Genomic DNA, 27,031 nt, shown 5'->3' with positions numbered 1-27,031 from the left:
ATTCAGTTACTGTGCAGTGTACAATTTGCCATAGTGGAAAATTCATGCTGGTGTTCCATATCAATAATATTGAAATTAATAGAGTGTTTTGATACTTAAACATCTTCCCCCATGTATTTGCAATATTCAGCTGTGCGAATCTTATACTGTACAAGGGCCCGTGTGGAGTTGGGATCACAGGGAATCTCACTGGTAATAGTTCCTGGACGAACAGGAGGTTTTCATGTTTGAATGAACAAATGTTCTTTCATTTTTAATAAGATACAAAACAAAAGTATCGTGTGCCGTATGACAGTAAAACCAACCCAGAGCGATGGAAATAAATTGTGTTCCCATCAAACGACTTACTGGAGAAAGGAGAGAATCGCTGCTCTGTGGAATGTGTGTTATTTACCTCATTTACACATTTCCTTTGCATCTCTTTGATACAGTCATTTAGAAAATGGTATTGTATTAATCAATATCAACATGGCCATTTGTGCCACTGAATACATTTCAAGCAGCGTTTACGTATTCAAATATTCATCCTACTGTAACACTGCAATATACTATCAGTTGTTAAAGTGTATGTAAGTTGTATATTTCCAATCTCATGCTTTTCATATGTAGTCATCCTCATCCTATTACAGGACTTCTTTTGTTCTGGGAAGATAGGTTAATCCAGTATGTGTATTGTCAATTAGTTTGTGGTTATTGTATTATAAAAATACTGCCATTTATCATTCGTGTTTGTGTGTGTAATTGTTTACTGAAATCCCATCCATACGGAGCTCAATGTAAGAGTGACCAGCTAGCTATCACAGGGCAATCTAGTTCACATATCTGTATTAACCACTGTAGAAAGAAAATACATTTTTAATACATGTTCATTTTAATTTATGAATCTTTTAAAAAAAAAAAAATCTGGCTTTACCTCATTATAACTTTATCATTAGTTAGTGTCTGTATTAACTAAAAAGGTAAAATCAAAGAATCCTTTGCCACTGCACTCGTCAATTTGGAACATTGTATTTTAATGCAAGCCCCACAAACTATGCAGCAACACTGTATTGGGCATACCAAGTTTCCATGAGGAAATGAGAACACAACACATTAACTTCCAGGCAAGGTGAAATCGGTCATTATACAAGAAAAGCTAGCTGTACCACACTACAAAGAGAGCATTGTGATGATGATCCTTTAACCAGAGAATGCATAGAAGAGCAGGCTTATCTAACCACATGTTAATGCACTGTACAAAGCCACCTTATTAGCATGATAACATCAGGGAGCTTGAAGACAAAGTACAGTGCATTGTATTCCATTACTAAGTATTATTAAATATTGTACTGTACCTTTTTTATGTGTCTCAGGTTGGTCAGGGATTCACTTTCAGTACTGCTTGCAGTGAGAGTGGAAGGAAATGGGTGTGCTTTGTTTTCTAAAAGCTTTATGAAAGCTCCATCATTAATGTTTACCACAGTACATTTGCATGGTAGTTGAGCAGTTTTTCCCTGCTTTTCTCATGTCAATACAATGCATGCCATAGTTTGCATGTTTTACTGTAACTCTGGGTTTTACAATGCTTGCTTGTACTGTACTTTGTTATCCTTTGATATGCTTTTACTATAGAAATGTTTGTAAGGGTAGATAGAATATGTTTGTGCACATACCTATGTATGAACATGAAGACTACAAGGATACTTCAGTTGCAGTAAAGTATTCAATTACCATTGTATGACATACTATATTGTTTATGGTTTCATACATATTGTTAAAAAAAAAAAAAAAAAAAAAAAAAAAAAAAAAAAAACACTTATAATATATAAACCAAAATGCTGTACCTTTTTATTAAAGTTGTATAATCTGTGAGCAGATGAGATCTGAGCCGTAGTAGAATTCTGCTTATGCCATCTATTAAGAACACTCTGCTTCTGTACAGCAACGCACATTGGAAAACACAGATCTACCTGCTTCCTGCTCGCGGGTTGTTTTGCATTCGCTCTTTCTAAAAGTAGTGCTGGGTTATATTTAGATGCTAGAGTTGGGGTGGGGGTTGGGTGTCTGCTTCGATTCAAGTGCATATTGATACGACAGCATTCATGTGAAGGGTGAGCTGCCTGTCAGAGCAATTCCCATTAATAATGCAGGATTTGTCCTTTGACTAGTTTTATTTATTGGTTTTATTTTTTCCAAAAATGAGTGTTTTCCAGATAGAAAACCCTCACCTTTATCAAAATAAAAAGGGGATACAATGTAACATTTGGGTATAAGATTTTTCTTTTACTTTTTATTGGATTAGTGAAAAAGTTCCACTGTGACATACTACATTTCCTAAAAGGCAGATAAAGATAATTATCACACCCTAGCCTTGTATCTTGTAAAGTGCTTTGTGATGGTGGTCTGCTATGAAAGGGGGATTTATAAAAAGAGACAGTGTTTCAGGGGTCATTTAAGATATGAATAGCAATAAAACGTAAAGATGTATGTATTTCTAAAAGTCACTGTTGGTCACATAAATAAAAATAAAATACAGAGTATATGTGGAATCACTCATCTAGTGTATCGTGTATTGCGTGTGTTTCCCTGAGCACCAGCGCTGCTACAGTCATTGTTTCTTTCAATGAACTAAACAGCGGTGCATGGAAATACTGTACCTGTCATGAAAGCAGTGCATTGTAAACATGATTTGCCTCATTTACATCACTGAAGTCCCTCAACACAAAGACAGCTAATGGCTCGAAGTCTCTTCACTTGGTGTGAGGGATTGTGGAGCTCAGGGGCAACTCTATACCATTTCACTGGCCAGAAGGCAGGGTCTGCTGTTGTGGTGCCACCTACCTGTTATACCACATACTGCATTATTAAGTGAACGTTAGTATTTTTTAAATGTACTGCATGGTGCTGAGAATTGTCAAAATGTTGTGTAGTTTTGCCCAGTGTTGAGTAATGTAGCTGTACCAGAATACAACTGATACTATCAAGCGCAGCCTTAAAATGAGCCTGATCCTTAGAAGTTACCTGTGTGTCAGTGCATGCCCCAGTCTGTCTCTGTGTAGTAGTGTGACTGTTGGCATATCAGTGCATGATGCTGTCACACAGTTACCTGTGTGTCAGTTTGTGCTTTTCTGTCTCCAGATATGTTGACCACGTTGCTTCTGTCTTGCAGCTCTGATGGTACCAGGTGACTTGTGACTGGCGTGAGGAGGAACCCACTTCCCAATCGACTTCACTATGTCTGGGATTCAGGTATGAGCGCAGGAAAGATCAGCCCTTTGTAACCCCCTTTCTCACACACACGTATGAATGTCACTCATTTTCCTACGTGAAGTGGTGCACATAACTGGTAGCACCCTTTATATTGATTTTGATTATTTGTTTTAACACTGGAGTGGAAACGTCAAGCTTTGTGGTCAGTAGCCTTTCTCTTGAATTTATAATTATTTGTTACATTATTTTTTTTCAATTTTATTTCTGTTCCCGCTCCCCTCAATAGTGATTTCCTGCTGGTGAATGCTTTGAGCAACTCATTGAACAGGAAAAGGGAATTCCTCAACTAAAAGAAAACAGCCTTATATGCAGAAGTACCACTGCTAACTTTATCATCATCCAGAATGTTTGCAAATGATCCAATAAGCATCACTAGAAGAGTTTTTTTGAAGCCTTATTATCTTAATCTCATGGTGAATTCTCTAATTACTGCATGTCTCGCTCTACGGGAATATTTCCTGTTTCTGTTGCCAAGCAAACACTGCCTGTGAGAGCCAGCCTCTCTCTATTCAATTACTGACCTGCTGAGCTAATTATCCTCGTTTCCTCCTCTCCCTGTCCTTGTCATTCTCATTGCTTTCCCACTTTCTCTCTCTACTCTCTCCCTAAACGTTTAGTCATATTCATCCTTTCCCTCACTCGCTGAGAAAGCTCTCAACCGGCGCAATACAGTTACAATTGGGGTTGCAGTACAGCAACGCAAAAACGATGCACAGTACAGTGATGTGAACAGAGTGAACTTGTGATAACATCTTCAAGCACTGGTAGTTTGTGAAGCAACACTGTGACGGTCCCTTCACACACACATCACCAGACAAACCTGAGAGACTTTCTGTCAGCTGCTTGTTCCTGATTGTTCATTTATTACATGGTTATGTTGGAATTGCTGTTTCTGCTTGTAGCAGTATTTAACCAGCTCATTAACTATTCCAGCCAAAATGCACAGGTCTAATGGACTAAGCAGATACTAAATAATACAAAACACACACACAAAACATTTTTATTCCTAGCTAACATATTCAATATCCCCTTGCCTGTAACATGTATAATTCCATGGCTTCAGTCTTGTGTTTCCAAATATAAAACCTAAGGACAAATTAATATTTTGATTATGAAATATTTGCTAACTGGTATATCAACTGTAACTGTTAAACGCTCAGTAGTGCTAAAAACTTTATCAATTCAATGACAAATGTTCAAAAGAAGTGTTTTGAAGACATTCAGAAAGACTTTGTCATTGAAGTATAATGTTTCTTTTAGTGTTTCTAACTGAAGTGTTAGTAAAGCTTGGTGCTGTGAGAGCTCCCCTCCCCTCCCCATAGCTCTGTGAACCTCTGTCCTGCAGAAGCAGTCAGGTGCTGTGTGAGCTCCCTTCTCTCCCCTCTCTTCCCCATAGCTCTGTGAACCTCTATCCTTCAGAAGCAGCCAGGTGCTGTGTGAGCTCCCCTCCCCCTATAGCTCTACTAACCTCTATCCTGCAGGAGCAGTCAGATGCTATACGAGCCCCCTCTCCTCCCAATAGCTCTATGAACCTCTGTCCTGCAGAAGCAGTCAGGTGCTGTGTGAGCCCTCTCCCCTACACTCACTCACTCAGACTTCCTGTGCTACCTGCTCCTTCCTTTGCAGAACACTCGCTCTGGTTTGCACCTCTTTTGCAAACATCATTGCACCGTTGCAAATTTAGCATTTAACAAAAATAAAGGGGGTGCAGGGTAACAGAAGTAAAGATAGAATGTGTTGAGAGGAAGTGGGAGCCCAGCCCCATCTGACTTGAACACACGAGTCTGTGTTGCTGAGCTGGTATGCTGTGGTTTCCTCATCCTCTTCAAGAAACGAAAATCTGTGCTTTAGTTCCTTTTGCATTTTGTTTTTTAAAGTGACATTTTATCTTGTCATGTTTTAATTTTGAACTGTAGTAATTTTCCGATATTTAATTAAATGTTATCAAATAAATACATGGACAAATTGGAGCAAAGCATAGTGGTAGAAGTGGTGTGGATCCTCTCTAGCTGTAGGTGACACTCAGAAAGCTCAACTGCAGTCAACGAGAGCAGGCATGAGCAAGTATATGACCTTGTTTTACTAAATATTTAGTAAACCTTGTATACCAGCTGCTGTGGTGTACTGTCCTGTCATTTACTTATACTTGTGTTGATCAGACCAAATCACAAAGAAATACAATCTGTAGACCTGCATGTGTAAAGTAAAACTGTAAATCCCAAATAAGAGCTATCATTTTCGAGAAAATGAACATAACCTCCATCCCTTGTATGCCTGCCTGATGGAATGCAAAGAAAACAGACCTACAGACAAATGGACAGATTCATGCTTATACCACGAGGTTATGATGTAATAAACTGTCCAAGTTCCATCACAATTGCAGAAAAGCTTCTCCAGATGTGTAAAGTGGGACGGATGTACAAATGGACAGATGGCTCAAATGTACACACTCTGTGGACAATATGAAAATAATTGCTGACCACATACTGTGAGGTTTTAATAATGTGGGACTATTCAAGTGCTTCCACTGACGTCTTCAATTTTTAAAGCAAAGTCATACACAGCCATTCCAAAACAATGAAGCCTGCTGAGCCCATGCATTTGCACACTGTATCATTATTTAAATTATTTAACCACACAGCTGCACCTTTTATTTTGGCAATTTCCATGTTAAAAATGCTCCTTTTTCTTTTCTTTGGTGCAAATGTTTCATTCTTAGCACTCTAAGCAATGTGGCTGTTTTTCAAAGCAATTTCTGCTATATATTTTTTTTAAATACACAGTTATTATTGTTATGAAAAAACGGTAATACAGTATTTCAGTAGAATGTTAAATAAATAACAACAATGTGTTTACATTTGTAGCATTATAATATAGATCACAACATAACACTTTTTTCCCCAATGGCAGCATTATATAAGTATAAGTAGCATATTTTTTTTACAATTGCAGCATTGTAATAACATTATAATACTTGTTTTGCGATGTCTGGGAGACACTCGCTCATGCAGTCTAAACCGTTCAGAAGGGAGCCTCGCGATGTCTGGAGGACATTCGCTCATGCAGTTAAACCGTTCAGAAGGGAGGCTCGCGATGTCTGGAGGACACTCGCTCATGCAGTTAAGCCGTTCAGAAGGGAGGCTCGCGATGTCTGGAAGACACTTGATTGTATGTTAACTCTGGAGGCATGCGCTCTTTATGCCAAAGAGACAAACAACACTGGGATTTGGAGTCAGTTAGCACCGCATATTAATCCTCTATTTCAAATGAGTGTTGCATGTGTAGTGTGTGAAAAAAAATACATTCTATATTATTGCACAGGCATATAGATGGCTAAAAATCAATTAGAAAATGACCTGTAATCACTGCTGTCCAAACACAACAGAGCTGCTGCCAAGTAGATTTCTTATCTCAGTAAGCACAGACATATGCAGTTTCACAGTACAATACAACGTCGCATATCTGACTGCCTGTGGACTGGGGTATAGGCAAATATGTGAAAAATTGGATTTGCGAACATCTCTAGAAAAATGATATTTACACAGGCATATAAATAGGTTAGCAAACAACAACAACACTCAAAACACATGGAAATTCTTTGCTTTAAAAGTAAGCAAAGGTAAACAAAATTAATTAGCCTCCAATACACAGTGTTGCTGTAGCTTTAAAAAAAAAAAAAAAACAGTAAATGTACAGGAACCTGCAACTGATGGCTTCTTTCTTAACCCTAGAAGTCCCTGCCTCCCTGATTCTACTTTCTTAATATCTCTGTCATGGTACTTTGTGCTCTTTCTTGCTTGGTAGTTTGGTTTGAATATTGCTTCGGCTGTTTTAAACAAACGGCCTGTAAGCATTGAGTTTATGAAGCTTGCTTTGTTTAATTCAAATGCATTTAAAAGCTACAACAACACTCTGCCAACATCTGCAACGGTGCACTCCATCATATAAACACATTGCACAAAAAAGAGTAAAAGACAAAGCTTTCTCAACTGGTGTATTGAAACCTCACTGCTACACACAGCTGATTTGCTAGAACGCTTGCTTTCTGTTTCCATCGTGGACACTGCACTTGCTGCCAATGCCATTACTCTCGTAGCCTAACATTTATTTATTTATTTATTTATTTATTTATTTAGTGGGGTGGTTAATCAGAGCGGTTATGCGATGTTCCACTGTAGTAGATTTTTGATTAAAGCTTCATTGTTTACCAAACATTTTATAAAACAGTATACTATTTACATTTCATTTCCATACACCGGAGTGATCCGGACCAAATCACAAAGAAGTACATTCTCGGAACAATCTTGTGCAAAGTGAAACTGCAAATCCAAAATCAGAGACATCAGAATCATAAAGGACCATATCCTACACCCCTCATGTGCACGTGTACAAGCCTGACAGACTGGCTGACTAATGTACGCCACAGTTATGGTACCAATACAATTGCATAAGAGATTGTAAAGTGTGATGGATGTATGAACTGACAGCAGCCTTCAATAACACCTCCTCCAGAGAATAATAAATGACTTACTGAGCACATTCTGTGGCTGCTGTATCTAAAGTTTAGGTAATGACAGAACTTTTTAAAAGGAAATTTAAATGAATCCTCTACAAGCCTCAAAGTGATGAAGGTTTTTAATATTTTACATCAAAATATCTTCTCTGCCATGTTGTTGTCTTCCATACCCACAGTACCAGCCACACTTTAGCACTGACGCTGGATGGGGTGTGTGATAGGCTCAGGTTGTGTCACTGACACTGGATGGGGTCCAGGTTGTGTCACTGACATTGGATGGAGTGTGTGATGGGCTTCTGGTTGTGTTACTGACACTGGATGGGGTATGTGATGGGCTCCAGGTTGTGTCACTGACACTGGATGGGGTAGGTGATGGGCTCCAGGTTGTGTCACTGACACTGGATGGGGTATGTGATGGGCTCTAGGTTGTGTCACTGACGCTGGATGGGGTGTGTGATGGGCTCCAGGTTGTGTCACTGACGCTGGATGGGGTGTGTGATGGGCTCCAGGTTGTGTCACTGACGCTGGATGGGGTGTGTGATGGGCTCCAGGTTGTGTGACTGACACTGGATGGGGTGTGATAGGCTCCAGGTTGTGTCACTGACGCTGGATGGGGTGTGTGATGGGCTCCAGGTTGTGTGACTAACACTGGATGGGGTGTGATAGGCTCCAGGTTGTGTCACTGACGCTGGATGTTTGTGTCTGTGTTACGTCTGTGGTGAAGTGGCTGTGTGTATTGCGCAGATCTGCCTCTTTTTTTTTTTTTTCATCGGCTTCTCTTGGCTGCGATCGGTCTCACTCAGCCATGGAAAGGTTTTCTCTGCTTTTTCCGGATACAAAACGACTAGAGACCTGTGCTTGACGTCTTTTTGATGACAGGGTTCGACATCAGACCAGAAAGGAAAGATTGAAATGTCGGACATGGTCCGACATAGGACTACAAAGGGTTAAACTTGTTTATTTTGTTGTTACACAGTACATAAATTGATTAATCGGTAACATTTAAAAATAATGTCCACAAATACCTAATAAATTCTGACTGAATGCCACAGGAATAACACCTGGATATCTTGAGCACGTCCTCTGAGTTCTGAAGTCATTCATGTTGAATTTAGCCCTGTGAATTCATGTGGGTTTAATTACCTGTATTCATTCCATGTTCCTTTGCAACACATGATGCTGATCCCATGTATAAGAATTCATACCCTCTTACTCGCCCACGAGGGGATTGTGAGAATTGTGAATATTGTTGATGCATGGATTATTGTGGATCAATGTTATTCATTCAGTATTTACACTTTTCAATATACACACAAATATTCTGTGTATATATACGTCAGTCTCATCAACATTAATGTCGAAGTGCATCAAAAAAGTAACTGCACTGGAGGGCTTTTAATTATGTCTTTATTACAAAACTTGCCAAGATGTTAAAAAATTAAGTGTTTTATCCTAAAGTTTAACGTTAAGGACATTAAACTGAATGTAACTTTCCTACTGTTAAACCCTCAGTGGTTCGCTGGCTGTTCATCCCCTTAGCACTTTTTAGCACTAGCCTCATCACACCCACACATCACTGGGGCCGCCAGTATTTGTAACACTAGCTGGCACGACGTCTATGTGGCACTTGGGGTCCCGCCAGTGTGTGTAGCACTAGCTGACGTGACGTCTGTGTTGCCCTTGTTTGAGTGACTTTCTGAAGTAGCGTGGGGGGTGGAACGACAGCCAGATGTCCTCCAGCCCCCCTTAGCATGTGGACAGAGCCTCTTTGTATTGTAGGACATATTCCCTGAATATGATAATACATGAACGTGTATTAGAAATGTAACTGGATTCATTAATGAAACTGTGTCTTGAGAAACAGGGCAAACTGCTGTGACTTAAAGGGGGCCTCTGGTTTGCAGACATACTGAACTGTATGACCCACTGATTAGAAGACTGGCATCACAATGTTGTATAGAGACATGGACAGTTTGAGAGTTGTGACTGTGATAATGTTGTATAGAGACATGGACAGTTTGAGAGTTGTGACTGTGATAATGTTGTATAAAGACAGGGTCAGTTTGAGAGTTGTCACTGTGATAATGTTGTATAAAGACATGGTCAGTTTGAGAGTTGTCAGTGTGATAATGTTGTATACAGACATATACAGACATGGTCAGTTTGAGAGTGGTCACTGTGATAATATTGTATAGAGACATGGTCAGTTTGAGAGTTATCACTTTGATAATGTTGTATACAGACATGGTCAGTTTGAATTCCTATCAATTAAATATGAGGTTTTTAGCAGCTCTCAAAATGCTCTAAGAATCTCTGCATGTTTCTATAACTATTACTGAAATGCAAGTGTACAGTGTGTGCATCAATGCAATGTGAATAGATATAGGATATCAAAATAGCAGAGACAAATCAGGGATATAAAGCAGTGCTTTTCAGCCTTTTCATCTCAAGTACCAGTGTTTCCAGCAAGGACCACCAGGTGTACCAGTAACTATGTACACTCTTAAACAGCTCTTGCAAAACTGAGACCTACCCCATTACAACCAGTTGGTTGAGTCTGTACTCCCCTGTTTGTTGCCTCATTTTGCTGAATGGTTAATCTGTGCAGCTGATGACTGCAATGAACTCAGCATGTTTACATTTTAAACATTTTGCAAGTGTGCATGGAATTGGTGACCGGATTTTGAATTCTGTCCAGTTGTATTATGAAGACAGAATGCTGCAGCTCCCATGCTCAGGTTAGTGAAGTCCTGATCTGACAGCATTAACACAGACCGCTCTTATATGTTACTGTTTATTTTTCAGTAACAAGTTTAAATTAGTTCATTCTTTATTTTAAATTTCAAGAGCATTATGTTAATGGCACGTGTGCAACACAAAAACTAAATGTGTGTTCCGCTGTTCTTTATCTACATTTCTTAAATGCAACTGTTAATTTTAAGCTACATTTTTACACAACAGTACTCACACATGTTTGGTCACCATCACAACTGTTGCAGGAAACTGGGGTTCCTTTATTCTACTGGCATTAATACTGCTAATTGGATAACCTTTGGAAAACATTCACAATTAGTGTTTTATGTTGTATGTAGTGTATTAATGTTACAACCACAAATAAACACATTTTGATGTACATTCATATACTGAGTTATGAGCACGAGTGTTCTAAAGAGTAATTTGTAATTAGGCACGAGGATTGCACGGCACTTCACGTGCATGTAAAATGTAATAACGTGAGCATGCGGAATTGCACTTTATTGCATTACATTAATTCATGTACAGATTAGCAATCGAGTCTCAGTACAGCTGCATAAAAGCAGCATGTTTTTACTCACTCGGGGGTGTGTGTTCGTGGGTGGAGAACGGGTGGACTTAGAGGGTGATTTAAAAATATAACAAATGCTACTCGTGCGAGAGGACTCGCAACATACTTGTTTGGTTTGTCCACGTCTGTCTTGTGTCTGTTTGTTTGGCCAACAGCCCTTTATTTTCAGTGTTGTGTGTTTTGTTTAAATCTTTTGTTTGTTTATTATTTAATAAATATTCTGACCTCCATAGCGTCTGTTTTCATCTGCCAGTCCTTGTTGTGGAGTGTGTTTCTGGTCTGACGTCACCCCTGCAAAGCCATCCTGCTCACAAGCCCCGATTCATAATTTCTCATGTCTCTGTGATTTAGTGGTACACATATTGATACATTATGATTTAGAAAGTATTGTAGTTGAGGAATATGTCTCTGTGATTCAGTGGTACACAGATTGATACGTTATGATTGAGGGAGTATTGTGGTTGAGGAATCATATCGTCATAAAGAACAAATGCCGTTGTGTACCAGTAGCAAGCATGTCACATACTGGTACACCTACCACAGGTTGAAAACTACGCATCTAGAGGACCGGCTTATTATTATTATTATTATTATTATTATTATTATTATTATTATTATTATTATTATTATTATTATTAAAAATAAGGAAGTGACCCTGTGTGTGTGTGAGAGAGATGTTTCTGTGTGTGCGTGAGATGTTTCTTTGTCTGAGAGAGACGTTTGTGTGTGTGTGTGAGAGAGAGATGTTTCAGTATGTGAGAGACAGAGATCTTTCTGTGTGTGTGTGTGAGAGAGAAACTTAATGTGGGATTTGCAACAAGATTACAGAAAATCAGGAAGTGGATTTCTAGCTCAGCAAACACATTTTTAATTTGACTCTTGAAATGGACAGGTTTTTATAAGAACGTTTTTTCTAGAAAAAGCTAGTGTGATCTTGTAGACCCACCAAAAGTGGGTACCTTTGAAGGAAACAATAATTTCTGTTAGAGCATAGATATCAGTAATTATTCAAATATATGTTCTACCTGGAAAATATTGATGTGTAATATAAAAGGGGAGGCAAAAAAGCTTTCCATAGATATATAACTTGCAAGGGTTTGGGACAATCAGAATTCTGCACCGCAGGTTGACATTGTCATGGAATGTTAAAAAAAACATACACATTTATGTCAAAAGGCGACATTTGTGACACCCTGTCAAAACCGAACAGTAAGGTAGAAATCTAATTTTATTTGGTAAAAAACTGACACGTAATCTGAAGAATATGATGAACCTTCTTAAACACTTCTACCTCAGGTGGAACCCATTCTTCAGCCTTTTGATCTCAAGTCAGAAAAAAAGCTCAAAACATGACTGCCCTAGGACCTCTAATGTCACATGATCATATTACCCCACACTGTGATACATTTAGGGCTTCTGATTTTCGGTTTTAACCGATAAAACATCCCAAATACAAAAAAAATGAAATCGTGGCAAGCCAATAACACTGGAAAAACTGGAAATGGTTAATCAATTCACATTGACTTTACCCTTTTTACATTAAAAAATGTAACCTACTACAAAAATGATAATACATATCTCAGTGCTGCTGGGCAATATCCCGCCTTTCTGACTTGCATCTATCATTGATTTGTTCTGAATACTTTAAACCCGCCCTAACTACTGAGTGACAGCGTATTCCTACATTTCTATTGGAGACTTTGCTTGCGAGATTTAAAACGAGATTACAGTCAGGATGGAGGCTTGTTAGCGGGATTTAAAGCTGTATTACAGTTAAGATGCGAATGATTTAAAACTTGTGGCGAAATGTACAAAAATGCCTGCACACAAAAAAACCCAGAAATATATGCCTATGACCATAGGGATTTCTTTGTGGAAGACAGCAAAGGAAAGAAGGTACAAAAGAAGGTATAATAAAACCCAAAAAACACACGCCCTAGATATAGTCGATAAAAACACAGGTTTTGTTCAATGCAATGTTACCACATTTGTGTTTAATCCAGTCTGTAAAACTATAGTTGCTGCCATTTGTTTTACCACCACACCTGACTTTTTAAAATATTAATTTCAGGTAAATTACATGAAAAACAGACTATTTTTTTATTTTACCACATTTCCAATAATGTACCCACCCTGGAAGCATGTAAGAACATAAGAAGAACATAAGAAAGTTTACAAACGAGAGGAGGCCATTCGGCCCATCTTGCTCGTTTGGTTGTTAGTAGCTTATTGATCCCAGAATCTCATCAAGCAGCTTCTTGAAGGATCCCAGGGTGTCAGCTTCAACAACATTACTGGGGAGTTGATTCCAGACCCTCACAATTCTCTGTGTAAAAAAGTGCCTCCTATTTTCTGTTCTGAATGCCCCTTTGTCTAATCTCCATTTGTGACCCCTGGTCCTTGTTTCTTTTTTCAGGCTGAAAAAGTCCCTTGGGTCGACCCGGATGAGGTAGAATTTTGCTTGAATTAGGTCGCCACGTAGTCTTCTTTGTTCAAGACTGAACAGATTCAATTCTTTTAGCCTGTCTGCATATGACATGCCTTTTAAGCCCGGAATAATTCTGGTTGCTCTTCTTTGCACTCTTTCTAGAGCAGCAATATCTTTTTTATAGCGAGGTGACCAGAACTGCACACAATATTCAAGATGAGGTCTTACTAGTGCATTGTACAGTTTTAACATTACTTCCCTTGATTTAAATTCAACACTTTTCACAATGTATCTGGCATCTTGTTAGCCTTTTTTTATAGCTTCCCCACATTGTCTAGATGAAGACATTTCTGAGTCAACAAAAACTCCTAGGTCTTTTTCATAGATTCCTTCTCCAATTTCAGTATCTCCCATATGATATTTGTAATGTACATTTTTATTTCCTGCGTGCAGTACCTTACACTTTTCTCTATTAAATGTCATTTGCCATGTGTCTGCCCAGTTCTGAATCTTGTCTAGATCATTTTGAATGACCTTTGCTGCTGCAACAGTGTTTGCCACTCCTCCTACTTTTGTGTCGTCTGCAAATTTAACAAGTTTGCTTACTATACCAGAATCTAAATCATTAATGTAGCTTAGGAATAGCAGAGGACCTAATACTGATCCCTGTGGTACACCACTGGTTACCACACTCCATTCTGAGGTTTTTCCTCTAATCAGTACTTTCTGTTTTCTACATGTTAACCACTCCCTAATCCATGTGCATGTGTTTCCTTGAATTCCAACTGCATTCAGTTTGAGAATTAATCTTTTGTGCGGGACTTTGTCAAAAGCTTTCTGGAAATCTAAATAAACCATGTCATATGCTTTGCAATTATCCATTATCGATGTTGCATCCTCAAAAAAATCAAGCAAGTTAGTTAGACACGATCTCACTTTCCTAAAACCATGTTGACTGTCTCCCAGGACCCTGTTACCATATAGGTAATTTTCCATTTTGGATCTTATTATAGTTTCCATAAGTTTGCATATGACACCTGCTTGATGTGGGAAATCCGACAAAACCCAGTGGAGCTAAACCAAGTGTGCGTAAAGTGCCGCGCGATCCAGGATTTGCATAAACTAGTAAGTATGCTAGAAATGGAGCTGGAAGAAGTGAGACAGCAACAGGATCTTGAGGAACTGGCACACCCACAATTCATGGAAGTCTGCATCACCCCTAACAGACTGAAAGCCACCAGGGAGATAGAAGGTCAGAACAGCTGGGTTCAGGTAGGCAGAAGCAGGGAAAAAAAGAAACTTTGTCAAACACAACCACCAGAAATCAAAACAACCAACAGATTTGAGTCACTTCAGAATTTTGATGAGCAGAACCAACAACAAGAGAATGAAAGGAACAACATCCAGGACCCTATTGACAGTGGTGACCAGACAGCAAAAAGAAGGGAGGTCATGATTGTTGGGGACTCCGTATTGAGAAACACAGCAAGTTCAATTCGCAGTTTGGACCCCCTTACTACAACAGTGTGCTGCCTTCCGGGAGCCTCGGTCAAGCACATCACTGAGAACGTGGACAGGCTCCTAGAACGAACAGGAGACGACCCGGTAGTAGTCGTCCACATCGGTACAAACAACATTGGAAGAGACAGACCAAAATCCCTGCAAAACAAATTCAGAGAGCTAGGAAGGAAATTAAAAGAGAAAACCAAAACTGTGGTATTTTCTGGTATACTTCCCGCACCTTGCAAAGGACCATATGGACAGCTGGAAATAATTAATCAAAACGAATGGCTGAAGACGTGGTGCACACGGGAAGGCTTCACCTATCTTGATCATTGGACCACATTCTACAACGAGGACTATCTGTATAGACGGGATGGACTGCATTTAAATAACAAGGGAACTAGTCTACTTGGAGAAAAGATCCTCGAGCAGGTTCGGAAGCATTTAAACTAGAAAGGAAGGGGGGAGAAATCAACAAAAAAACAGAAGGGAGACCGCATCAAAACAAGAACAACTCAGGTAAGACAACCATTAAATGTATTTATCTAAATGCTAGAAGTATCAGAAACAAAATTCTAGAACTTGAAGCTACTGCACTAACAGGTAACTATGATGTGATAGGTGTTACAGAAACGTGGTTATCTGAGAGTGATGGGGACGAATATAATATTTGTGGGTATACACTGTATAGGAAAGACAGGCAGGACAGAAGAGGAGGAGGGGTAGCGCTATACATAAGAAACAGTCTTGAAGCCCAGGTGTTAAACCTGGACAAAGAAAATAAAACCGAATCAATATGGGTCAGAATAACAGACAAAAATTCAAAAGGCATAATAATAGGAGCATGCTATAGACCGCCAGATTCAGACGGTGAGCACAATAATCTGTTATACAATGACATTAGAAATGTGTGTAGCAAAGGAGAAGCCATACTAATGGGGGATTTCAACTTCCCCCAAATAAAATGGGAAAACCCGGTGGGTAGCGCGAAGGATGAAATAGAAATGGTGGAAATGACAAATGACTGCTTCCTAACACAATTTGTGAAGGCACCCACTAGAGGGGAGGCATGCCTTGATTTAGTCTTTTCAAATAACGAAGATAGAATAACTAAAACAGAGGTCAGAGAACCACTGGCAAACTCAGACCACAACATGGTCTCATTTGAAGTGTTTTTTAAATCCCCAAAAGTAAAGACTAAAGCTAAGGTTTACAATTTTAGAAAAGCAAACTATGAAGGTATGAAACAGAGACTAACAGAAGTAGATTGGAGTAAAATAGAGAAAACACCCACAGAAGAAGGATGGTTGTTCTTCAAAAATGTAGTACTAGAGGCGCAAAACAATTATATCCCTAAAGTAGACAAATCTAAATGTAAAACTAAATTGCCAAAATGGTTTAATAAATCAATTAAAAAAAAAATTCAGCGAAAAAAGGCACTTTACAGAGCATTAAAAAAGGACCAAAAAAAAGTACGCAGAAAGAGTACACAGAACTGCAAACGCAAGTCAAAAAGGAAGTTAGAAAGGCCAAGAGAGAAATAGAAATAAACATTGCTAAGGGAGCTAAAACCAATTCCAAAATGTTTTTCCAATATTACAACAGCAAGAGAACATTCAAAGAGGAGATTAAATGTTTAAGAGATACAAATGGCAAAATCGTAGAGGAAGAAAAAAAAATAGCAAATATGTTAAATGATTACTTTTCACAAGTTTTTACAAAGGAAGATACTGACAACATGCCCCACATGTCATCCAGTTCCTGTCCAGTTTTAAATAACTTTAGCATAACTGAGGCAGAAGTGTTAAAGGGACTAGGAGCTCTTAAAATAAACAAATCCCCTGGGCCGGATGAGATCCTCCCAGTAGTACTCAAAGAAATGAAAGAAGTAATTTACAAACCGCTAACCAAGATCATGCAGCAGTCTCTTGACACAGGGGTGGTACCGACAGACTGGAAAATTGCAAACGTAATACCGATCCACAAAAAGGGAAACAAAACTGAACCAGGTAACTACAGACCAGTAAGCCTGACTTCTATTATATGCAAACTTATGGAAACTATAATAAGATCCAAAATGGAAAATTACCTATATGGTAACAGGGTACTGGGAGACAGTCAACATGGTTTTAGGAAAGGGAGATCGTGCCTAACTAACTTGCTTGATTTTTTTGAGGATGCAACATCCATAATGGATAATTGCAAAGCATATGACATGGTTTATTTAGATTTCCAGAAAGCTTTTGACAAAGTCCCGCACAAAAGATTAATTCTGATTAATTAAATTAAGATTAATTAATTAAAACTGAACGCAGTTGGGATTCAAGGAAACACATGTACATGGATTAGGGAGTGGTTAACATGTAGAAAACAGAAAGTACTGATTAGAGGAAAAACCTCAGAATGGAGTGTGGTAACCAGCGGTGTACCACAGGGATCAGTATTAGGTCCTCTGCTATTCCTAATCTACATTAATGATTTAGATTCTGGTATAGTAAGCAAACTTGTTAAATTTGCAGACGACACAAAAGTAGGAGGAGTGGCAAACACTGTTGCAGCAGCAAAGGTCATTCAAAATGATCTAGACAAGATTCAGAACTGGGCAGACACATGGCAAATGACATTTAATAGAGAAAAGTGTAAGGTACTGCACGCAGGAAATAAAAATGTACATTATAAATATCATATGGGAGATATTGAAATTGGAGAAGGAATCTATGACTCAGAAATGTCTTCATCTAGACAATGTGGGGAAGCTATAAAAAAGGCTAACAAGATGCTCGGATACATTGTGAAAAGTGTTGAATTTAAATCAAGGGAAGTAATGTTAAAACTGTACAATGCACTAGTAAGACCTCATCTTGAATATTGTGTTCAGTTCTGGTCACCTCGCTATAAAAAAGATATTGCTGCTCTAGAAAGAGTGCAAAGAAGAGCGACCAGAATTATTCCGGTCTTAAAAGGCATGTCATATGTAGACAGGCTAAAAGAATTGAATCTGTTCAGTCTTGAACAAAGAAGACTACGTGGCGACCTAATTCAAGCATTCAAAATTCTAAAAGGTTTTGACAGTGTCGACCCAAGGGACTTTTTCAGCCTGAAAAAAGAAACAAGGACCAGGGGTCACAAATGGAGTTTAGAAAAAGGGGCATTCAGAACAGAAAATAGGAGACACTTTTTTACACAGAGAATTGTGAGGGTCTGGAATCAACTCCCCAGTAATGTTGTTGAAGCTGACACCCTGGGATCCTTCAAGAAGCTGCTTGATGAGATTTTGGGATCAATAAGCTACTAACAACCAAACGAGCAAGATGGGCCGAATGGCCTCCTCTCGTTTGTAAACTTTCTTATGTTCTTATGATCCTGCATTAAAGCCAACGAAGAACTGTGAGTAGATGTGACGGGGTGCCCACCCCTTGTGTGTATTTTATTATTTATGTATGTATTCATTTGTTGTTGTTATTATTATTGTGTTTATGTGCGGGCGGTCGAGCACTGTCCGTCTTTTATTATTTACTGTTTGAGACCGGAAAGCCGCTCTTATAGTGTGTAGTCGTGGGGATGGGGTTAAAACCCCTTCCCTAGAACTCTCGTGGGAATGTGAGTGGAGGTGAATGTGTCAGAGGAGAGACGTGAGTTTTTTTAAAAGAAATAAACAATTGCTACGTATGCTGGTTTCGCTATCAGCGTAATACTTGTTACTGTTTATTTGTTTGGCCTTTGTGCCCTTTTGTTTGGTGTTTTGTTTTGTTATTTAATAAATGCGCTGAGCGCTGTTGCTCTTCAGTTTTGCCCCGCCGTTCTTTGTTTTGTGTTGCATCTTCCTGGTCTGTGATGTCACCGCACCTACGCACTGCAACCACTGTGCCACAGTAGAATATTACTGATGCCTTTTTTTTTAAGGTTGAATTCTGACATTGATGGAGTAAGGTATTATTTTTTTATTATGTACTTCAAAAGGACCTGCATGGGATAAACAACGCTTCCAGGAGCCGGACCAGGAAAGAGTGTAGTGCGTGTTTTTTTTTTTTTTTTATTATTATTTTTGAAAAAATTATTTAAAAAAAAAGAAGGCTGGAGCTGGAGAGACGGCTGCGGTGAACGGGAGGACCTCCTGGTGGTCTGGACGACCAAGGCTGGTGCCTTGCTGGCGGGGTATACAGGCACACAGTGATTTTCTGCCCCTTCCAGGAAGAGGAGGAGGAAGAGCCAGCCCAAGAGAGGAAGGTGGGGAGAAGGAGCAGGAATTGAAGGGGGAGAGGAAAGCTGCAACCGCAGCAACAGCAGGAGGAGGTTGGGGATGATGGCTGGGAGGCCTTTTTAAAGAACCTTGCAGGGGAGTTGTGCCCTGGCTGTGGGGCATATGGGCACATGTTGGCTGTATGCCCCACGCAATACGAAGAGGGGGAACTAATGCCCAAGGGGGGGAGCCTGACCATCCAGTGCCCAGAAGGGGGTGGAGCCCGGGCATGCAGTGCCCAGAAGGGGGGGGCCCATGCGGTCACAGCCCAGGAAGGGGAGGCCAACAGGTCCAGAACCCATGTCTCCAGCAGTGGAGGAAGGGTGCCTGCTATTCCCATCTCAGCCAGCAGAGGGAGAATGTCTGCTGCCTCTGCCTCTACCAGCAGGAGCAGAGCAGCAGGAGCTGCAGCTGAGTTTGCCATCGCCCAGGGTTGCCTTCAGCTCCGCATTGCCTTGGGGTGCCTGCTGCTCCGCATCTCCATCGTCTCCCGAGGGTCTGCTGCCGCTGTAGCTTCCTAAAGGTCAACTGCCGCCCTCACCTTCTAAGGGTCTGGAGATATCACTGTTGGACGGTCAGGAGCTGCTGCTGTCTGTCCCTTTTTATTTGTAGGAGAACATGGAGCTGTGTTTACCTGGGGGTCCAGAACCACCACTGCTAGGGGGTCTCGGGCTGTCGCCTCCTGGGGGGACCATTGCAGCCTCTGCCTCCCAGGGACATGCTTCTACACAGCTCTATTTCGCCTGGGGTCGCCGGCTCTGCTTCGCCTGGGGTCGTCAGAACTCTTTAGTCTGGGGTCCACCTGCACATCGTCGCCTGGGAACATCTGCATGCCTTCGCTGGGGGATGCCGCCTGCATGCTACTGGCCAAGGTTCCCACAAAGGGGGAAGAGTGTGACGCGGTGCCCAACCCTTGTTTGTTGTTGTTGTTGTTGTTGTTGTTGTCTTATTATTTACTGTTTGAGACCGGTGAAAAAGACGGTCTTATGATGTGTAGTCGGTGGGGATGGAGTTAAAACCCCTTCCCTAGAACTCTCGTGGGAATGTGACTGGAGCCGTAGTAAGATAATTTATTAATGGGTAATTAAGACTCCAGCCATGAATATAAAAGTATTGTGCTCTCTTCATCCACAGACCACATGGCCTGCTGGCACTGAATGCATAGCCAAGTACAACTTCCAGGGCGATGCCGAGCAGGACCTGCCGTTCAGCAAAGGAGACGTCTTAACCATCATCGAAGTCACCAAGGTAACCAGGGGCATGGGCAATAACAAGGCTGCATGTTTACAGCCAATACACTGCTGTGCTTTAAACTGCTTCTTAAACTTCAATCTTTGCATTATCACGTTCCAGCCATTTTAATATAGCACTTCAAAGGGACAGGGCAATACATGGGACAGTCCCAGGGGAGGTGACTTTATTTGGAGTTTACCCAAAACTAGGCAAAATAAGCATTATGCAACTGCATGATTTGAGGGAGCCCTCTGATAGGCCAGCAACGTTGTAAAAGGGGTAGGTTCATCTTTGGAGGACGCCGGCTGCTGCCTATTCACACAGATTGAACTGAACATATGACTGCGCACTCGGGAACATTTGATGAATTGATCAAAAAAATACACTTCATTCTACTGTACCCCTAAATTTTTAAAATGTTTACAAATAAAATAACATTTACTGTACCTTCAGTTAGGCTGAATTGTGTACAGCACTCTGGGGAGAGAGACACAGGGCATCTGAAAGGACTTCTGTGTGACTGCGAATCGGAGCATCATTCAAACCACTGTGTTATAATAATAATAGAAAACTACATTGTGGAGGACTCACATACAGTGTAAACGTCATTCAAACCACTGTTATAATAATAGAAAACGACATTGTGGAGGATTTACATACAGTGTAAACATCATTCAAACCACTGTTATAATAATAGAAAACTACATTGTGGAGGACTCACATACAGTGTAAACGTCATTCAAACAACTGTTATAATAATAGAAAACGACATTGTGGAGGATTTACATACAGTGTAAACATCATTCAAACCACTGTTATAATAATAGAAAACTACATTGTGGAGGACTCGCATACAGTGTAAACGTCATACAGTATTTCAGCAGCAAAGATATGAAAGGGAATGGGACTTCGTTCAAAATGATCAATCCCTCATGACAACTCCAACAGACTGAGTAGCTTTGCAGTGCTAGTACTGCAAATCTACAACTGCTACAGTAACTAACTGGGACAGTAAATAACATTAATTTAGAAAGAACAGTAAAGACTGCAGCTAATAGTTACTCTAGATTGAGAACCTCTCTGCTCACACTTGCATATATTGCTTTAGTATAACCATGTCTCAGCTGCTTTCTGCTCTGATATTATTGCTATTGGTCCTGTATGGTGTGGAAGTTGCAATGTGGAATTAACATGAGCTCATCACATTAAAACAAAGAAGACATGCTGAGCCAGCAATGAATACAATTTCCATTCAAAGTGAAGTGCAGTGTGTCAGTCATGTGACTGATGAATATGATTAATATTAACTGGAGTGTGACAATAACCATAGTGATATCATTATGAGCTTGTCTCCGTTAGCTATCATTATATTCTGGCCGGGACAGTTCAGGGTGGTGATAACAGGAGGGGTGATATTAGGTGGGTTTCAAGGCCTGTTTTTAACTCATGGTTGTGTAAGAATTAATACAAAAATAAGGAGGACACATTTTCCTCAACCGAAGCCCTCAGATTTGCAAGTGCTTAATATGTAACAGGAGTTTGTAGAATCTATCCTAAATATCCTGCCCTGCTCAGGGAGCAGTGGTGCTGCTTCAGCTCTGTGCGAGTGTTTACCACCTACTGTCTGTACTTTATTATTCTTCTCAAACGCTGTTGTTGTTATTTTTTAGTTGATAAAATTTTTTCCTCTCTGTTATTTTATTATAGGACCCAAACTGGTACAAAGCGAAAGACATTGTGGGGAGGGAAGGCATCATCCCAGCAAACTACGTGCAGAAAAGGGAAGGAGTGAAATCAGGGAGCAAGCTCAGCCTCATGCCGTGAGTACCATGGGGAATGGGGGTGTTGCCCTGTTGTATTCGGGGCTTGTACTGGGAAACAATGGTTTTTAAATATTCAAACAAACACTGCTTGAAATGCAAAAGTGAACATGTTTGTATTCGCTCATGTACCTGAATTTAGAAATGGCTGTATCTGAAAGAATATCATGGAAGGGAAAACAGTGCATTATTGAGGTCTGAAATAAATATAATGCTTTATACTGTACAGAAGTGTTTCTCTGCTTAAAAACATCTTGCAAATGATCTATTAAATACAATACAGTAAAGTACAAATGATTATTTTGTTTTCAACTAATTCAGTAATAAAGAATATTTGAATATTAAAACATTATTTTTGAATAATGCAGAATGGTAATTGATCATGTTGTCTTTGTACATGTCGCACAAGTCCTTGTGAATCATGACATGTTTCATGATGCTTGTTGTATCATGACCTGTGTCGTCTTTAAACAGAAAGAATTTTATACAGAGCAGCCAGGAGCGCAAACTGCGCAAGATAACATGTCTTCTACAATAAGAGACACCCCGCACTCAATCCAAACTAACCCTAGAACTTTGTAACTTGTATAAATTGTGACTTCAAGAGTTTATTTGAACCTTGCATCAATAAGTTGATTTTCCGATAAGATCATTCGGTCGCCACAATAGATTTTGTCAGTTCTAAATCCAGCTCGTGTGATCTTCATGAGATTAATGGATTTGGAGTCTAAACGCACACCTTCTTCTGTCCTGATATGACCACTTGCACATCTGGAATCACGTCGCGGCCTATTCATTTCAAAATCTCAGGCTAAGAAGCTTCCTGTAGTTGCTTAGAAGCAGATGGGCCGTTTCTATGTTTTAGGGCATTTGGAATCCCAGAATCTGACTCTTCCAGTTTCTGGTTGCATTTCTTCATCTGCCGCCTTGATCTCACACTGCCTGTGCAATGCTGTTTGCTGGAGACACTTGTCCTTCTTGATCCCTCACTGCCTCTTTAGTGCTGTTTGCTGGAGACACTTAAAAACACTGGAAACAGGTTAATTGAGGTTTTGGTCCCTGAGTTGTTTAAACAGTATTCCAAAACATTACCCTATTCTATAGTTGCATACACAGCACACTAGAACATAAACTGACCCTTGTACATGGTATTCTGCATGTTTAGGACATATTCTTTTAAAGTGCATGATTGAAAGTGATTTGAAGCAGTCCAGTGGGATCTATCATAGACTACATGTAATAGGAAACACAGAGAGAGCAAGGCCAGGTTTGTCAGTTAAGTGCTACTTGTGGGAGTCTAAGCCTTGTAGGTTCTACCCCCTGGTGGTGAGAACTGGTATGTGCAGGAGCTTATAGAAAATAAACCAAATCCTATTCCATTAATGGGAAGCCAGGACGTTTCCAAATCTCCATTCCCAGCTCTCAACAATGTTTTGTGCAGCAGGCTGGCCTTTAATTCAGACGCTTTTCTTTGCACAATGTTTTTGATTCAGTTATTTTATATGAAAAAATGTTGCGATTGTGTCCCCTGAGTAAATTCCATACATGTGTTGAGCAAATTATCCCAGCGCTACAAGCATGCCAAGCTATAAGTGAATTAAAAAGCTGTAGAGAAGGAAAGCAGATGCAATCTAATAAAACTGTGAAACCCCAGAGCACAGCTGGTGCTGCTTGTGAACAAACTGAAATTCAATTGCAGTGCTTCATTACAATGCAGTAGCATTCTGGTTAAATAAAAAGACCATCCAACTAATCTAATGCATATGGCAAAATCTAAAATAGTTAATTAAAATGAAGAATACAATACAGCTTGTATGAGAAAGTGGATAAAATAACACTTGGAGCAATCACTTCTTTCCTGTGTTTTAATGAAGTTTGACCAACTGCTTTCTGTAGAATGAGACTTCATGTGCTCGTCAGCGGTGTGCTTGTAAACATAGTCAACAGTGTGACAGAAAAATTGTCCCCAATGTTTGTGAGGATACAGTTTAACCCGATCAGAGGCATGGGTGTAATAGCAGACGTGACCCAACTCGGCCACCACAGGACCCACAAAGACATTTGGATGAAGACGTTTCTGTATTGTACGCCATAAAATGTTAAAGAACCCAGATTAACACTACACACATGGCCATACATATACTCAGAATGTAGTGGTGTTTTAACTAATAAAGCTGTTAATAATAATTTGAATAGTACAGCACTTGCAGTGAATTTGCAGGAGATGTTCAGTGTTGGAGAGAAAACAATAGATCACAGTGCATTGTGTTTAGAGACCAGTCACAGATACCACCAGACCACATCTGTAGCACAGCAAACACAGCTTTACAAGCGTTCCGCTTAGCAATGGGATACAGTTATATTGTTTAATATTGCTTTATTATAACAAATGCCCTGTGTATGGATTGATAGGTGTGTGTGGCAGCTCTTGTCCTGTGTATGGATTGATAGGCATGTGTGTGTGTGTTTCTCTGCTGCTGTTGTCCTGTGTATGGATTGATAGGCATGTGTCTGTGTTTCTCTGCTGCTCTTGTCCTGTGTATGGATTGATAGGCGTGTGTGTGTGTTTCTCTGCTGCTGTTGTCCTGTGTATGGATTGATAGGCTTGTGTCTGTGTTTCTCTGCTGCTCTTGTCCTGTGTATGGATTGATAGGCGTGTGTGTATGAGAATGTGTGTGTTCCTTTTCAGCTCTTGTCCTGTGTATGGATTGATAGGCATGTGTGTGTGTGTTTCTCTGCTGCTGTTGTCCTGTGTATGGATTGATAGGCTTGTGTCTGTGTTTCTCTGCTGCTCTTGTCCTGTGTATGGATTGATAGGCGTGTGTGTGTGTTTCTCTGCTGCTCTTGTCCTGTGTATGGATTGATAGGCTTGTGTCTGTGTTTCTCTGCTGCTCTTGTCCTGTGTATGGATCGATAGGCTTGTGTCTGTGTTTCTCTGCTGCTCTTGTCCTGTGTATGGATTGATAGGCGTGTGTGTGTGTGTTTCTCTGCAGCTGGTTCCATGGGAAGATCCCGCGGGAGCAGGCAGAGCGGCTCCTCTACCCCCCCGAGATCGGCCTCTTCCTGGTCCGCGAGAGCACCAACTACCCCGGAGACTACACGCTGTGCGTGAGCTGTGAGGGGAAGGTGGAGCACTACCGCATCATCTACCATGACGGCAAGCTGTCAATCGATGAGGAAGAGTACTTTGATAACCTCATGCAGCTCGTCGAGGTAAGAGAGAGAGAGATGCCATGTCTCTCTCTGTGTGCGTACCTGTCTGTATAACTCCAGGGTTAAGTCATTTTTAGAACCCCGAAATCTTTTCGGTTTGGGGTGGGGTTGTCTTGCGAATGACCATTCAATAAACCCACCCCAATCTGAAGAAGATTGGAAAACACAAGCAGATTGGAAAACACAATCAACACTACAACCACATTAGCTGCGCAGTACACAACAAAACAGAATAAAATCACACATCTAATAGCAACCTAAATATTCTATGTGTGGTTATTTCTAACAGATATTAACTAAACAAGCATGATCTATGGGTATAATTGTACACAACTTTTTTCATTTCTTTTTTCTTTGTTTTACCTAAGATTTAAAGTTGTGGGTGAATTTTTGCTAGTTTTGTTAGTTTTTATTTCTCTTCATACACGATCAGCTTCATTTTCATATAATAATAATAATAATAATAATATAATAATAATAATAATAATAATAATAATATAATAATAATAAATCATATAAGTTTGATAATTTTATTTGAAAGCATAGGTCTGCAGTTTATCACTTTGTTACCATTATAATCCAATCAAAAATTAAAAATAATACATTAGTATAGAAAAGTGTTATCAGAACCCACACACCCGTTCAGTGTCTCTGCAGAACCAATGGAATGACCTCAAAGATGTCATGGGGTTGAAGAGACAACTTTCCAAGCTTTTTGGGATCTCTTTTTCCATCTTAACGTATGAGTTCCAGCAGTAAACACTGAAGACTTCCGTTTTACAAATCAACAAAAAGAAAGGGGAACCGGCTGTACTGAAGGGTTAGCACCACTCAGTCTGAGACAGTGAGCTGAGCCTTGTATTAGTGTAATCTGCACCGGCTGTACTGAAGGGTTAGCACCATTCAGAAAAGAGGTGGTCTCGGCACGCTGCATCCGTTCTGGGTACAGTTCACTTATTTTTACTTGAAGAAAAATGTTCTCGGTTCAATTGCGAACATCAGGTGTACCAAAGTGTCAATTATATTTAGTTCAGTAACTAATGTAACTCAGTTGGAACTAAAACCAGAAGAATCTTGTATACAATAGTATTATTGCCATCATTGTAGCATACCTTGAAACTGAAGATGTCACTTCATGAAGATGAAGAAAAGCATCCCGTTGCCTCTTGTGCAGCTTTAGAAATATTGTACTTATGCTTTAGCTAACTGTGATATCGGATGATAAACTTTAAAAGTTATTTTTTAAAAAAGATTTTTAAAAAAAACACAACAAAAAAAACACGGCACATTTAAAACAATCGAGAATTAAGAATATTTAACTACCTTTAACTATGTGATATATTTTATATTTGGCGGGCCTATATAATAAACAAATGATAACTTGAGATTTGTTTTCGCAGTAGTGCCAGTAGCTGAGAGACTACAAACTCCGGGTGAGATTTTGTGGAAACAGCAGATCCCACAAGATGATAGTCTGAACACGAAGTAGGCTATAATTATAATA

At 39.8% G+C, this 27,031-nt stretch overlaps 1 protein-coding gene across 5 annotated transcripts in view; it reads left to right on the top strand.

Annotated features, from left to right (window-relative positions):
• Positions 1–27,031, top strand: part of LOC121298951 (tyrosine-protein kinase CSK-like) — a 110,482-nt gene that overhangs the window by 67,718 nt on the left and 15,733 nt on the right. For all 5 annotated transcript variants that reach the window (XM_041226314.1, XM_041226315.1, XM_041226312.1 and 2 more), the window contains 4 exons: positions 3,149–3,228; positions 20,396–20,509; positions 22,202–22,314; positions 25,308–25,527. In XM_041226314.1, coding sequence (XP_041082248.1) covers positions 3,214–3,228; positions 20,396–20,509; positions 22,202–22,314; positions 25,308–25,527 — 462 coding nt within the window. In that variant the 5' untranslated portion in view covers positions 3,149–3,213. The remainder of the gene's footprint in view (positions 1–3,148; positions 3,229–20,395; positions 20,510–22,201; positions 22,315–25,307; positions 25,528–27,031) is intronic.

Source organism: Polyodon spathula, chromosome 24, assembly GCF_017654505.1.
Source record: "Polyodon spathula isolate WHYD16114869_AA chromosome 24, ASM1765450v1, whole genome shotgun sequence".
In the NCBI taxonomy this organism is placed as follows: domain Eukaryota; kingdom Metazoa; phylum Chordata; class Actinopteri; order Acipenseriformes; family Polyodontidae; genus Polyodon; species Polyodon spathula.
The sequence above is the reverse complement of the archived record's forward strand: the minus strand, read 5'-3'. Positions and strand labels throughout refer to the sequence as shown.